Source organism: Pongo pygmaeus, chromosome 8, assembly GCF_028885625.2.
Source record: "Pongo pygmaeus isolate AG05252 chromosome 8, NHGRI_mPonPyg2-v2.0_pri, whole genome shotgun sequence".
NCBI classification, from domain to species: domain Eukaryota; kingdom Metazoa; phylum Chordata; class Mammalia; order Primates; family Hominidae; genus Pongo; species Pongo pygmaeus.
Genome location: NC_072381.2, coordinates 62098579 through 62112958, shown reverse-complemented (window position 1 = coordinate 62112958; position 14380 = coordinate 62098579). Strand labels below are relative to the sequence as shown.

General features: G+C 50.8%; 1 protein-coding gene across 5 annotated transcripts in view; it reads left to right on the top strand.

The window, feature by feature from the left end:
- The window catches only part of TSPAN14 (tetraspanin 14), a 63327-nt gene extending 53833 nt beyond the window's left edge, over positions 1–9494 (top strand). For all 5 annotated transcript variants that reach the window (XM_054435283.2, XM_054435284.2, XM_063669891.1 and 2 more), the window contains 4 exons: positions 2009–2134; positions 3875–3919; positions 6061–6180; positions 7758–9494. In XM_054435283.2, coding sequence (XP_054291258.1) covers positions 2009–2134; positions 3875–3919; positions 6061–6180; positions 7758–7829 — 363 coding nt within the window. In that variant the 3' untranslated portion in view covers positions 7830–9494. The remainder of the gene's footprint in view (positions 1–2008; positions 2135–3874; positions 3920–6060; positions 6181–7757) is intronic.
- Positions 9495–14380: the final 4886 nt, after the last annotated feature.

Below are 14380 nucleotides of genomic sequence, written 5' to 3'. Positions count from 1 at the left end.
CATAGTTGTCACAGCCCCCTGGGGAGGAACCCACTCTTTGGCCATGTCAGCCTGTGCAGTGCAAGGCTCTTGTTTGATCTGTGTGCTGACAGAAAGCCCAGCTTTCTTAAGAACTTTTCATGTGGAACACTTTGGTTTTGAGAAGAAAATAAATCAGAAACCATTAAAAATCTATGATTCACTCTCATTATTAACGAAAACTTGTTTACCTTTATTTCATGTATTATGGAATCCAGCAAAACCCATTTATGGGACCAAAGACCCTGCCTGTATTGTTATTACTAATGTGTATTAGTCTGTGAAAGTCACCAAATCCCAGCCATGTTTTGATGCCTCTCCTTTCTTTTCTGTTCAGTGCCACTGTCCTCTTTTCATTTTCACATAGCCTTGGCTTGCTGGTCTCAGCATGCTAGGTTGTGGTTCATCCCTGCATTGCCTTAAAAACATAGTTGTCTGCACTGACTTCTTTTTCTTTTAAAAATAAAACTTCTGGCCGGGCGCGGTGGCTCACACCTGTAATCCCAGCACTTTGGGAGGCTGAGGCGGGTGGATCACAAGGTCAGGAGATAGAGACCATCCTGGCTAACGTGGTGAAACCCCATCTCTACTAAAAATACAAAAAATTAGCCGGGCGTGGTGGTGGGCACCTGTAGTCCCAGCTACTTGGGAGGCTGAGGCAGGAGAATGGTGTGAACCCGGGAGGCGGAGCTGGCAGTGAGCCGAGATCATGCCACTGCAGTCCAGCCTGGTCAACAGAGCAAGACTCCATCTCAAAAAAAAGATTAATAAATTAAAAAAAAAAACTTCCCAGGGGAGGGAATTCAGTAAATTACAGAGCTTCCTTGGAGTGAAATTTCAGGTAATCACTAAAGCAAGTGGAACCGTGGAGGTGTGGGGGAGACAATTTTACCTGAGAAGTAAGCAAAACAAAACAACCAACCAGAAATCACTGTTGTCATTTGTTGTGATTATTGCCATAACCATGTCAGCTGTAAGGGCAAATGCAAAAAAGTTTTTTAGGGGAAGAGACACTGTCAACTTCACAATGATGCTTTTAGTGTTTGGATTTTACAAATTTTTTAGTCAAATGAGGATTTTCTTTGTAGCCACACCAGATGAGAGGAAGGGGAGGGTAGGGGCCCCAGGTGTGGGGCAGAGCTTTGATTGTGTTAGCTTTCACCTTCATCGGACCTCTTTTCCTCAGGAGCAGACACTTAGCAGCTGTTTTTTGTAAAGGGGTGAAAAGGGGAATTTGCTTGCAAGTTTCTCAGGGAGGAAGAACACTGCACACTAGGAAGTGTTCTCTTGTGGCAAGTAGAGGACCACACCAAGGTGCCGAGGGGGCCACAAAGGAGAGGAGGCCACTCTCCTATCCTCTGAGGAGACTGGAAGGAGGCGTCTCCTTTGAGGAGGCTGGGAAGAAGGGCAAGCTCCCTGCTAAGGAGGGCCAGGGCTGGGTATGTTGTGCCCGGCAATGGGGCCAGAGGGCTCCACTGAGCCAGCCATGCGGGTTGGACAGAGGAGGCACTGTGGCCCGGAGATACCTTCACTGCCATTTCCTTTTTGTTTTTATTATTTTCTTTAACACATCAAAAGGGCAGGTCCTCTCTCTCTATTTCTCTCTCTCTCTCTTTCTCCCCTTTTTTCTTTCTCTCCTTTTCTCTTTCTCTCTCTCTTTCCTTTCTTTCTTTGTGATTGGGGGTGGGGGTCTTGCTGTGTTGCCCAGACTTGTTTCCAACTCCTGGGCTCAAACCGTCCTCCCACCTCAACCTCCCGAGTCACTGAGGTTACAGGCCTGAGCTACTACGCCTAGCTGTTTTCTTCTTAAAGGGCTGCCTGGGTTGCCAGCTTAGCATCTCTGCACATGGGAGGTAGGGGGCGGGCCTTGATTTCTCTGCATGGTAGATGCCAGCAGACTTAGCCTGGCATCACTATGAATGATGCCCTGTGCTGGGCAGCCATGGCCCTGTCTTGGAGACCCTAACAGTTCTGGCTTTTGTGGTTGCAGAACCAGTGCTGTGGCGCATATGGCCCTGAAGACTGGGACCTCAATGTCTACTTCAATTGCAGCGGTGCCAGCTACAGCCGAGAGAAGTGTGGGGTCCCCTTCTCCTGCTGCGTGCCAGATCCTGCGGTGAGTTGGCTTGTGCTGGGGCACAGGGAGCCTGCCCTTCCTGAAGCCCAGCAGCTTTCCTGACTCCTCCAGTGCTCTGAGATACTTCTCTGTCATGGAGGTCTGAGGAGCGGGTGTGCTCTCTCCAAGCCCTCCTCAAGGCTGCCTCAGCTCTGAAATCCGATATGTGTACATTCTAGGAACACTGCTTGCATGACCCACCCTGGCCTTGGTGTTATGGGTGAGGCAGGAGAAAAACAGTATTATTTCTACCTGGAGGGCTGTCACTCGTGGTAGCGGGCCAAGAGCTATGAGTGAAATAAGGCCCGCTTAGACCTCTTCACTGTCCTTTTTCTGGAGCAGATTCCTAGAACTCAACAGTGCACAGGGGCTGGGGGTACACATCATTAACTGGGGAACAGTAGTGGAGAATTATTTTCTTTCTTTTATTTTTGAGACAGGGTCTTGCTGTGTCGCCCAGGCTGGAGTGTAGTGGCATGATCTTGGCTCATTGGAACTTCTGTCTCCTGGGTTCAAGTGATTCTCCTGCCTCAGCCTCCTGAGTAGCTGGGATTACAGGTGCACGCCACCACACCCGGCTAATTATTTTCTGGTTTTTTTTGTTGTTGTTGTTGTTGTTGTTTGGTTTTATTTTAGAGACAGTGTCTCACTCTGTCACTCAGGCTGGAGTGCAGTGGTGCGATCTCAGCTCACTGTACAACCACTGATTCCCCGGGCTCAAGCAATTCTCCAGCCTCAGCCTCCCAAGTAGCTGGGACCACAGGCTTGAGCACCACACCTGGCTAATTTTTGTATTTTTTGTAGAGATGGGGTTTCACCATGTTGCCCAGGCTGGTCTTAAACTCCTGGGCTCAAAGCGATCTGGCCATCTTAGCCTCCCAAAGTGCTGGGATTACAGGTGTGGGCCGCTGTGCCGGTCCTGTCCTTTCTTTACCTATTGGCATTCCCAATCCAAGGCCAACGTCCTTGGGTTCCAGAAGCTGGGTTCTTGGGGTGATCTGTGAAGGAGCTCTGAATTTTGCCTGAACTGAGCCTGAGTAGAACTGGGCCAGTTGCCAGCTCTCGGTGCAGTTATGCAAAGCCTGGTCCTGGGTTACGGGCTTTGAGAAGGCAGAGCATCACCACTATTATATGGGCAAGTTCTGCAGCCCAGGAGAGGCTCAGATTTGCTGAAGCTGCACAGCTCTTCTGAGGTCTCCACTGCGACTGTGAAATGTACCAGTCTTGTAAGTGTTGCTTTTAGCACGTATAGTTCTTACCTCCAAATATAGGTCTTACCTCCTAGCAAACTGTGGCCCCCAGGCCAAATCTGGCTTGCTATTTTTCCATGACCTGTGAGTTAAGAATGCATTCAGATGTTTTTAAATGGTTGGAAATAAATCAAAAGAAGAATAATATTTTGTGGTACGTGAAAATTATATGAAATTCAAATTTCAGTGTCCATAAAGTTTTCTTGAAATACAGCCATTCCTGTTTGTTTACAGATTGTCAGTGCCGGCTCTCATGCAACAAAAGCGGAATTGAGTCTGTGTCTGAAATACTCACTCTCTAGCCCTTCACAGAGAAAGTTTGCCACCCTGTCCTGGCCTGAAGGATTAGTTGGTGGCGTGATTGAAGGACATGCGCTGTAATGGAATTTGCACAAATGTTTGCTGGTGTTTGATTGTGACTTTACTAGAGCCTCTTACCACCAGCTTCTTGAGACACCAAAAGCAAATAATTTTTCTGCTTTTCTTGCAGCAAAAAGTTGTGAACACACAGTGTGGATATGACGTCAGGATTCAGGTGAGAACTCCCATGTATACAACTTGAAGAGTTCTTTAGGTTTTATTCCCTATGGTTCAACATTCTGATTTAGCACAAGTGCAAATTGAAGTGGGAAAACTCAGGGCAGTGAAGCTCCTGATGCCACCTAAGCTGAGCATGGGCACAGGGTCACACACACTGCTTCCTGAGCTGGCGGCAGGACTCCTGGGAGCAGTAATGGTGATTCTAAGCCTTGTGAGCTGCAGTCCCAACAACTAGGAGTTGCTGCATTTAAAGAGGTGGGATGGAAGTTTTGAGGGACAAAGATTGCATTTTTAGGAGGCTCCTTGGCATCCCAGAAGATGTCTCTCGTTAAGGGGACAGCTGCAGGAATGTATGTGCCTTGGTCTGGCCTCCGTGTGGAGGCAGTGGTGACAAAGAGGGAGGCAGGCCTGGGGCAGGGGCGAGGCTCTGTCCTCCAGGACTTCCTTTAGGCTGTAGGGAATGTGCTCTTGGATGCAAAGAGAAGGAAGACCCTACCCCACTCCAGTCCTTGTTCTAGTGGTCTTTGGTGATATGAGTGACTGCTGTTCTAAAAGGGAGGAGTCTCGAGGAATCTTCAGAGACCCCTCCTGTTAGCCTTGGATATGAGGGATGTGTCCCTACAGCTTGGGGAACTGTCCTCCTTTAGGGACCTGCATTTCACAGGGAGAAACTGCTGTAAACTGAATGTGTGTGTCTCTCCAAAATTCACATGTTGGAACTTAAACTCCAATGTGACGGTATTTAAGAGGTGGGGTCTTGGGGAGGGGATTGGGTCATGAGGGCAGAGTCCTTATGAGTGGGATGAGTGTCCTTATGAAAGAGGCCCAGAGAGCTTATTTCTCACTCCACTGTGTGAAGACACAGTGAGAGGGTGCCATCCATGAACCAGAAAGTGGGCCCTCATCTGACACCGGATTTGCCAGTGCCCTGATCTTGAACTTCCCGGCCTCCAGGACTGTGAGAAATAAATTTCTGTTGTTTATAAGCCACCTAATCTGTAATATTTTATTCTAGTTACCTGAATGGACTAAGATGAGAACCTATATCAACATCAGTTTCCCTATTTATGATTTTTTTTGCCACTTATATTAACTTGCCAAGGCTGCTGTCACAACATACCACAGATAGAAATTTAAGCCACAGCAGACATTCCTTTTCTCACAGTTTGGAGGCTGGAAATCCAAGATCAGTCAAGGTGCTGGTGAGGTGAGGTGGGTGCCTTCAGAGGGCTGTGATGGAAGGGTCTGTTCCAGGCCTCTCTCCTGGCTGCAGGTGGCTGTCCTCTCCCTGTGTCCTCACGTGGGCTCCCTCTGTGCATGTCTGTGTCCTGATCTCCTCTTCTTAGCAGGATGCTCTTCATATTGGATCAAGGGGCACCCTGATGGCCTCATTTTAGCATAATTATCTCTGTAAAGAGCCTGTCTACAAATACAGTCACCTTCTGAGGTCCTGGGGGTTAGGACTTCAGTGTATGGATTTTGAGGACACAATTTAGCCCCTAACACCTCTAAAGTTAGGGGCTAATGCTCTATCATGTTGCCATGGAGGAGGCTGATAGGTGTGAGGGGGCTGGGGCCGATTGCCCTGTGTGGGGTGGGCAGGGCTGGGGTGTGTGCTGGGATGGTTACTGACATCCCACCGGGGTTAGCACTGGAGGGAGCTGGTTGGCTGGTGACTGTTGCCTGCTGGCTCTGTCTCCTGGAGCTGAGCTTACTGGTGGGATGCCCGCTCCGAGAAGCACCCTTCTCTTCTTAGGAGACTCTGGACCCCCTTCTCCAGGTTTCTCTCCCTTTAGAGGCACATTTTCCTCCAAGCCTTCAAGCCTCTTCTCTTTCTCCGGATGTGGATGATGGGGAAGGGTATCTTGAGAAAGTTCGTCTTTAAATCTCTGGAGACCTGAAGGGAAACAGCCAGGGAGCCTTTGGTCAGACAGGTGGTGCGATGGCACAGTGCCCAGCGAGGGGCAGAGGCTGAGAGGAGCCTACAAGCATCTCCTGGAGAGTCCTTCTTGCCTGCCTCCTGGATCCCTTGTTCCCACCCTGCTTTGCCCTGCTCCTTGCCAGAGCTCACTAGGGGATCAGGGTGGGGACTTCGTGCATGCCAAAAGCTCAGACCCGTGTGGTGTTTTCCTGCAGCTGAAGAGCAAGTGGGATGAGTCCATCTTCACGAAAGGCTGCATCCAGGCGCTGGAAAGCTGGCTCCCGCGGAACATTTACATTGTGGCTGGCGTCTTCATCGCCATCTCGCTGTTGCAGGTGTGTCCCAGGAGCCTATAGGATTGGCAGGTGGCCTTTTTTCATTTGAGGTTGGGCCCTTAACATAGAGTGCGTGGGTCCAGTTTGGGTATGGTATTAAGGAAGCTTGCAGAAGAAAAAAAGGGATTCAACTGGATGTCCAAGGCTGAGAGAGTGTATGTGTGTAAGCATATTGGGGAGGAGAATGGTGGCTTCCATAAATGCTACCTATAGGGGGGCCCTCTGGGTGGAGGCAGGCTGGGAGGGACTTGTGGCCCCGCACAGGTCCTGTTGGCAGCCCTCTCCAGAGGACCCAATGGGCTGCAGAAGGGTCACTGCCTATCTGGAGGTAGGTCAGGAGTGTGCTCGGGGTGGACCATCAAGTGCTGCAGATGGGAAGGCGAAACTCTTGGTCACCTGGGGCCTGAGGGTGGCCTGAGGCTCATGTGTGTACACTTGCCCCAGGACCTCTCCTCCTGTCTCTGGCCCCTGGGCTGGAGTTGTCAGGTATCTTCCCTGTCCATGAGACATCCTCTGAGGCCTGCTGCCGTTTGTGGCATCCTTTCCCCTCCCAGGCTGTGCTTGTTCATTTGAACCAGGTTTCACATGTGGGAGGATGTTGGTGGCTGAGCAGGCAGTGAGGCCTGGGGTGACTGGGCTGGTTGGTGACTGCCAGGAGAAGAACTGGCAGAGAAAGTCAAGAATTCAGTGATCAGAGAAACCAGGAGTCTTTCCAGTGCTGTTCAGGGCTTCCAAGAAGCTGCAGCTTCTGGGTCCACTGATGCATTTCTTGTGTGGAAAATAACACCATTTAGAAAGTGTTTGACTCTGTTTTTGCCTTGAAGAGGGTGACTGAGGTGGACCCAGGGCCACCAGCCACGCACACATGCCTTCCTCCTTCAAGGAAGACTAAGAAATAGGAGGAAGCAACTGGAAAAGGAAAGAAAAAAGTTATTTGCAAAATAGGCAAGGGAAGAATCAGACTTCAGAAGGACTGACTAGTCAAATTAGAACCACACAAGAATTTAAAGGGAAAAAAAGCCATTTCCAGAGGTCACCAAGTTCGTGTTCATCTGTTCACATTAGAAGAACATCAGTCTCCTCTCACGATTTCCCTGCTCACCAAGGTTGGGATGGATCTTCAGACATTAGCACAGCCAAAATTGGGGATGGCCTTGGTTTTATTGTGGAATCGACGTTTTCAGGAAACATTCAAGATTTATTATTTTGGGAATCAGAACCAGTCAGGGTGACCTGTTATTTTTGGTTTAACCCAGGGACAGGCGTGTCTTGCCCCATGGCTTGTGACGTACTTAATCATGTTGGAGGCAGGACAGAGTGCCTGTTTTGCTTATGGTGCCTGTGGTTTGCCTCTTCTAGGCTTTGGGGATGTAACAGACGAGACCCCAGGACCCCCCTTTTGTGGGAGGGGTGGCTGTGCTGTGCCACTCGCTCCACGGTGCTGTCTCTACGTCCTCAGTCGCAGCTGGGGGGTGAGGAGAGGCGTGCAGTGGGAGCTCCCAACCCCACCCTCCGCTCCCTGCCCTCTGCCTTTGGGCCCCAGCAATGGCCGCTGACTCTGCTGGTGTTGGTTTCAGATATTTGGCATCTTCCTGGCAAGGACCCTGATCTCAGACATCGAGGCAGTGAAGGCCGGCCATCACTTCTGAGGAGCAGAGTTGAGGGAGCCGAGCTGAGCCACGCTGGGAGGCCAGAGCCTTTCTCTGCCGTCAGCCCTACGTCCAGAGGGAGAGGAGCCGACACCCCCAGAGCCAGTGCCCCATCTTCAGCATCAGCGTGACGTGACCTCTCTGTTTCTGCTTGCTGGTGCTGAAGACCAAGGGTCCCCCTTGTTACCTGCCCAAACTTGTGACTGTATCCCTCTGGAGTCTACCCAGAGACAGAGAATGTGTCTTTATGTGGGAGTGGTGACTCTGAAAGACAGAGAGGGCTCCTGTGGCTGCCAGGAGGGCTTGACTCAGTCCCCCTGCAGCTCAAGCATGTCTGCAGGACACCCTGGTCCCCTCTCCACTGGCATCCAGACATCTGCTTTGGGTCATCCACATCTGTGGGTGGGCTGTGGGTAGAGGGACCCACAGGCGTGGACAGGGTATCTCTCTCCATCAAGCGAAGCAGCATGGGGGCCTGCCCGTAACGGGAGGCGGACGTGGCCCTGCTGGGCCTCTGAGTGCCAGCGCAGTCTGCTGGGACATGCACATATCGGGTTGTTTGCAGGATCCTCAGCCATGTTCAAGTGAAGTAAGCCTGAGCCAGTGCGTGGACTGGTGCCACGGGAGTGCCTTGTCCACTGTCCCTCTGTGTCCACCAGCTATTCTCCTGGCGCCAGAACTGCCTCTGATCTTGATAGCATTAAGCCCTGATGGTGCCGGTGGGGCGGTGGGCATGGTTCTTCACTGAGAGCCGGCTCTCCTTTTCTTAAAGTGTGTAAATAGTTTATTTATAGGGGTAAGAATGTTCTCACACCATTTCACTTCCTCTTCCTCTCCTCCAGCTTTCTCCTCTGAGCAGCCTTAGATAGTGTCCATTGCTGGAGCCGACCCTTTGAGTCCCCTTGAGAGTCTTAAGAACCAGCCCACAACAGCCTCTCTTTTCCCCTCCACATACTGCAGCCTCCCTCCATGCATCCCACATACAAGCACTCCCCCACTCCCCAGCGTGGCCTCACTGTCTTCTGGTCTTGGTGCTACTGAAATTGTCGCCCAGAATTTGAATCCTGACCCTCCCCACTGCAAGCCCAGGGAGCCCCAGCCCAAGATGGCCAGCCTGAAACTGTTGGCCAGGGCTCCTCTTGTGGCCATGTACCCAGGGCTGGCTGGCCTGCCATTTGCCACTCCCCGGAGACAGCCGTTCTTCTGCAACCACGCCCCGTGCCTAGCCACAACCCCAGGCTGCAGCTGCTCAGACGCTCCAGGCGTTTTGTTTCTGGTGACCGCCCCTAATGGGATATCGGTGATCACTGGTCCACCCTTCCTGTCAGGGCTTTTCTGGGGCTGCTCTTGGAAATGAAGTCTTAAGTACTGAATAACTCTCCTGGGGATAACTGGGGCATTTGTCTAGCTGGGCTACTTTCTAACACTGCCATAGCTCGGACCACTTCTCATCGTTCAGGGATCGAGTGCAACCTTCAGTTACTTGCCGGAGTGTACATTCTAGTGTGGTGTATACTGGTGGCTATTTGTTGCTGATGATATTATCTTTTTTTTTTTTTTTTAAATTCTCTGTAGACTAGGAGAAGAAGAATGCTTGTGTTTTTCGGAAGTGTGATGCTTCTCTTTGACTTCCAAATTCTTTTATGGAATATATCTTTATATTAATGCTGTTTTGGTCGTTTTTGTTTGGGGTCACTATTGAGATATTGCTAAGCATCTCAGTGGTAAACGCGGCTGCCAGAGGAACCAAGGGATAGGGTATGTAGACCTTACAGAAGGGTGGATGGTAAAGGCAGTCCATCATCAGCACAATCTGACGTACATTTCACTGAGTGATTTTTTTTTTTTTTTTTTTTTTTTAAGATTCTGTATGGCAGCACTTTCAGTTACCCTTGTGTGCCGGCCACAGCCAGCACAAGTTGGCTTGTGGTTTATCCCCCGCTATAAGTGAGAGCTGGAGAAACTTCAACTCCATAGGTCTAGCGGAAACATTGTTTTAGGTTATTTCTGTCCACCCCTGGGCGATACTATTTATTGATCCAAGCAGAAGAGCTTGGGGACACTGAGTCGAAGTGGGGACACGGGATTGAAGCCTGGGCACTGCTGCTGCATGAGCTGTGTGTCCTGGGTGTGCCGGCCTTTCTGTGAAGGGGGTTGGTGGCAGTGCCCACCTCACTAGATGCCTCTGACCCAGCCTCCCCTGGGGGAGTGGGTGGCCGCAGACCCTCCCTGCCAGAGCTCCTGGAAGGCTCCTGCAGGCCTGACCCATCTATTCCTGTAGACCTGGTTTAGGATGAAGTCTCGGTGTGACTTTTGCAGAGTTGGGTTTGTCTTTCAACTATAGACCCTTCTGGCTGTTCTCAGCCATATCATGTGACTCTGAATAGTTGGATGAGGAATGGAAAGAAAGCAAGGATGAGAGCCGGGCACGTGGCAGTCTCCACCCAGCAACGGCTCTCCGCACAGAGGCACAGGGCAGGCCTCCTGTGCACTCCCCACCCAGCACTGGCCTGTCCTGAATCCCTGCCTTCCCTGGTTGGAGGCCAGCTGTGGTGTTTGCACCCTTTTCTCACCTCACCATGCACATGCTCACTTTAAAGCCTTGGGGTCTGTCCTGTACCCCTTCCTCAACCCTGGTCCACCCCCTCTCAGGATCTTGCCACGTTATTTTTCCTGTCCCCTCTTCCTGTCGCTGGCCTACCTTTCCCCATCCTAAAAACTTGCTGAGGCCCTATGGCTCCCTCCCTCTCTTTCCCAGGCAGCTTCTTAATCTGGGCTGTCTGTACCCCCTCCTTTCCACCACCCACCATGCCCCACGTAGCTGAAAGCTGCTTATCCCAATTGTCAACCCTGGCCTTCTTCAGCCTCTGTAGCACCAGACACTGCACCTCCTGAATGTCCTCTGCTTCTCTGCTTCAGAGGCCCAGGCTCGCCAGTTTTCTGACCTCTCCCATGTGCCTGCTTAGGACTCTGCTGCAGCTGTCCTTACTGGCCTCCAGGGAATCCCACTTCCCACAGGGCAGTGCTGTGGGCTGGGCTGAAAAACCATCTGCATGGTCCACAAGAAGCCTGGCACTGGGTTTCCCCATGAATAACAATGAAAATTAATGGATGCAGAACCTTCCTGGAACATGGAATTTCTCTGGGAGATTCCATGCAGAAGCCACTGGGGAGGTGACAGGCACGCATGTAGGTGGCTGCAGTGTTGGAAGGCTCCCAGCAGAGCAGAGAGGGTGTCAGTCTCATCAGGGAACCCACCTGATGGCTTCTCAGCCAGCAGTCTCAGAGGAACATAGACAACTGCTGAGAAAGGAGGGAGGCAGCAGTGGTCCCGGCACCTGAGGCATCCTGCTGTCATGGGAAGGTCTCCCCCCAAATGTCAGATGCATCAGCCTGTCACCCACTGGTCCAGAGCTTTCAGCTGTACTGGTTGGGGGTGGGTGGTGGAGTGCTGAATGACCTTCACAGGTGGGCCTTTCCAGCTCTAGGGTCTTACGGGTGTCAGTCCACAGAACCACGGTTTTTAGGTTGTGTGTCCGGGGCTATGGGAACCTGTCCCCCATGATGGATCTTGGTAGAGACACTTCCCTCTGTCATCGTGCCCAGGAGGATGCTGCAGGTGACTACCTGCAGCCCTGTTCTCATTCATCTGGATGCCCTCCAGAAATCTGGGGAGCCATATACCTTTAGAGCCTTTTTAGCTCCTTATCAAGTTGGCAAGGCTGGCCAATTCCTGTTCAAGGCTGCATTAAAGACACGTTCACCATCCTGGCTAACACGGTGAAACCGTGTCTCTACTAAAAATACAAAAAAATTAGCCAGGCTTGGTGGCGGGCGCCTGTAGTCCCAGCTACTTGGGAGGCTGAGGCAGGAGAATGGCGTGAACCAGGAGGTGGAGCTTGCAGTGAGCCGAGATCACACCACTGCACTCCAGCCTGGGCTCAAAAAATAAAAAAAAAAAGGCACGTTCATTCTCAAATGCTTTTGGCATCTCCAGGGTGCCTCAGGAAAACATGAAGTGGGCATTGTAGAACTTGGGGCTACTGTGTAACTTTGGAAGAAAAAGTTAAGGGTACTTTTAAGTGGATACTGTTTTGATGAAATTGCCAACTTCAGGGAGCCCAGCTTGGAGAAGGAGGACGTGAGTATTCCTTACAAGGCTCCGAAACAATTCTTTCTTCACTCAGCTTGCTTTCTGTGCTCTGCATCTTGTATTCCAGCAGGGTATTCCAATGCATGGTTTAATAACTACCAGAACTGGCCGGGTGCAGTGGCTCACGCCTTTAATCCCAGAATTTTGGGAGGCTAAGACAGGCAGATCACTTGAGGCCAGGAGTTCGAGACCAGCCTGGACAACATGGTGATACCCAGTTTCTACTAAAAATACAAAAATTAGTTGGGCATGGTGGTGTGCACCTGTAGTCCCAGCTGCTCGGGAGGCTGAGGCAGGAGAATCGCTTGAACCTGGGAGACGGAGGTTGCAACGAGCCAAGATCGAGCCACTGCATTCCAGCCTGGGTGACAGGAGACTCCATCTCAAAAAATAAAAAAAAAACTACCACAATAAATTATCAGCTTGGACTGTACTTTTTGATACCTCAAACAACTTTTAAACTAGTCTTTTTAAAAAGTACACTTAAACAAAAATCTAAACATAAGAGAACGTAAAGTGAAAAGTGAAAGTATGTCTTCTGTTCCCCAGAGGTAACTACTGTTAGGAATGCTTCCTGAAAATGTCCATGCATATACTCAGGTCATCACACCCATGGAATCATTTTACATAGTATTTTATGAGTGTTACTTAATATACTGATCCACAGTGCGTTTTCACGGTCATGCCATCAGTTGTAGGAGTGTGCCAAGAACAGATGGGCCTTGCCTTTGTACCAGAGGAGTCCATTTACAGTTGCAGGTAATAGAAAACCCAATTCAGACTGGCCTAAACAATGAGGGGAGGTTTTGGCTCCCGAAACTGGAAAGTCCCAAGGTGGGGTGAGTTTCAGGGTTGGGTTGATCCGAGTGGCTCAGTGACATCAACAGGATCTTGTTTCCATTTCTCTGCCTTCCACAGCATCCCCTTCATCTATGGTGGAGGGAAGGAGTCTACCATAGACAAACCCCGAGCCTCCCCCGATGGGTGGTGTGGTGGTGAAGCCAGCAAGGGAAGGGACCCCCGGACACACCCCTCCTCATGCTTCATCCCACTGAAACCATGCGGCTGTGAAATGCAGCATCCTCCAGGAGGGGGACGAAGGCTGGGGGTGCTGTCAGCTGTTGCCATCGCAGTTCTGTGGATGGGTGTTACAGTTTTTTGCAGGGTTTTGCACTTATAAGGACATATAAAAAAAAGTACAGTGTTATTGGAATTACTTCTTACAGTTTGTAAGAAAAAAACATGTTTTTAGAGGAGTTCTCCTGGGAGGTGGGATCACATTTTAATAAGTAGGTGCTCAGGGCTGGGGTGTACCTGTTGCTGCCTGACCACTGCTGGTGTGTGTGGGTATAAGGTGACAAAACCTCCTACCTCCGTGAGGTTGTTTCAAGGATTAAATGAGTTGAGATGGGTAAAGCATCTAACAAAGATCCAGATTATTTAGTATGCAGCCCCTGAATTATTGCTAACATAAATTTAATGATTGGGGAATTTTATCTGTGGCTGCCAGTCCCTACGAGAGAGCTGCCTGGGTCACATGTCAGATAGCTCAAGCTTTGAACCACGCTGAAACGAAACGGTCCACTTCCCTGTCCCTTTAGGAACAAGGCTTCGAGGTCTGTGGCAAGCCTCAGCAGGCATTTGGAGTTCAAGGTCTGTTCTCTTTCTGTGCCATAGAGGTGGGGAGGCAAGGTAGGGTGTTGCTTCTTGCCTGGAGCGCAGATCCTACCAGAAACCAACACAACCGAAGTTGCCCGGGAGCCCCTAGAAGCAGCAGAGTGGCCATCAACTGCCAAGGGGCCAGGGTAGGCCACAGGCCTGGGGCCCAGGAGGGATGGTCTGTGGGGAGAAAGGGGATTATTGTGAACATCAACGCTGGGGATAATGTGCCCTGAAGACAGCAGGATATCACATTTGGATGGTTGGTGGACCCCATCTGGTCCCACTCATAAGGAGAACAGAGGCCCTGGGGTGTGCTGGGACTTGCCTGAGGCCTCAGACTGGGACTGGGTGCTCCTCCGCACCTCCTATGAGGGAGGGTGTCCATCTCTTTGAGGACAGCTCAGCAGCGCTGGGAACCTGGGGGTGGGGCTGGGGGACATGTGTGAGACTAGCGTGTGTGGGCCTTGCTCGGCTTGCCCTGGTGCCCTGAGAAAAACCTGGTATTTGAAAATACACACGGACTGCTGAAAGGTCAGGAAATCCAGGGTTTTGTTCTGAGGCAGTGGAAATGTTACCGCGAGCCTGTGTTGGCCTCTCTCCTCACTCCACCTGCAGCCAATTCAGCCACACTGCCTTTGCATGGAACCCAGAGTTGCAGGCCGCGTGTGTAGATGCTGATTTAGGCCCAAGCACTCAGCTGTCAGCAGGAAGGACCATAGTGTTTTCTTCTAGTTTT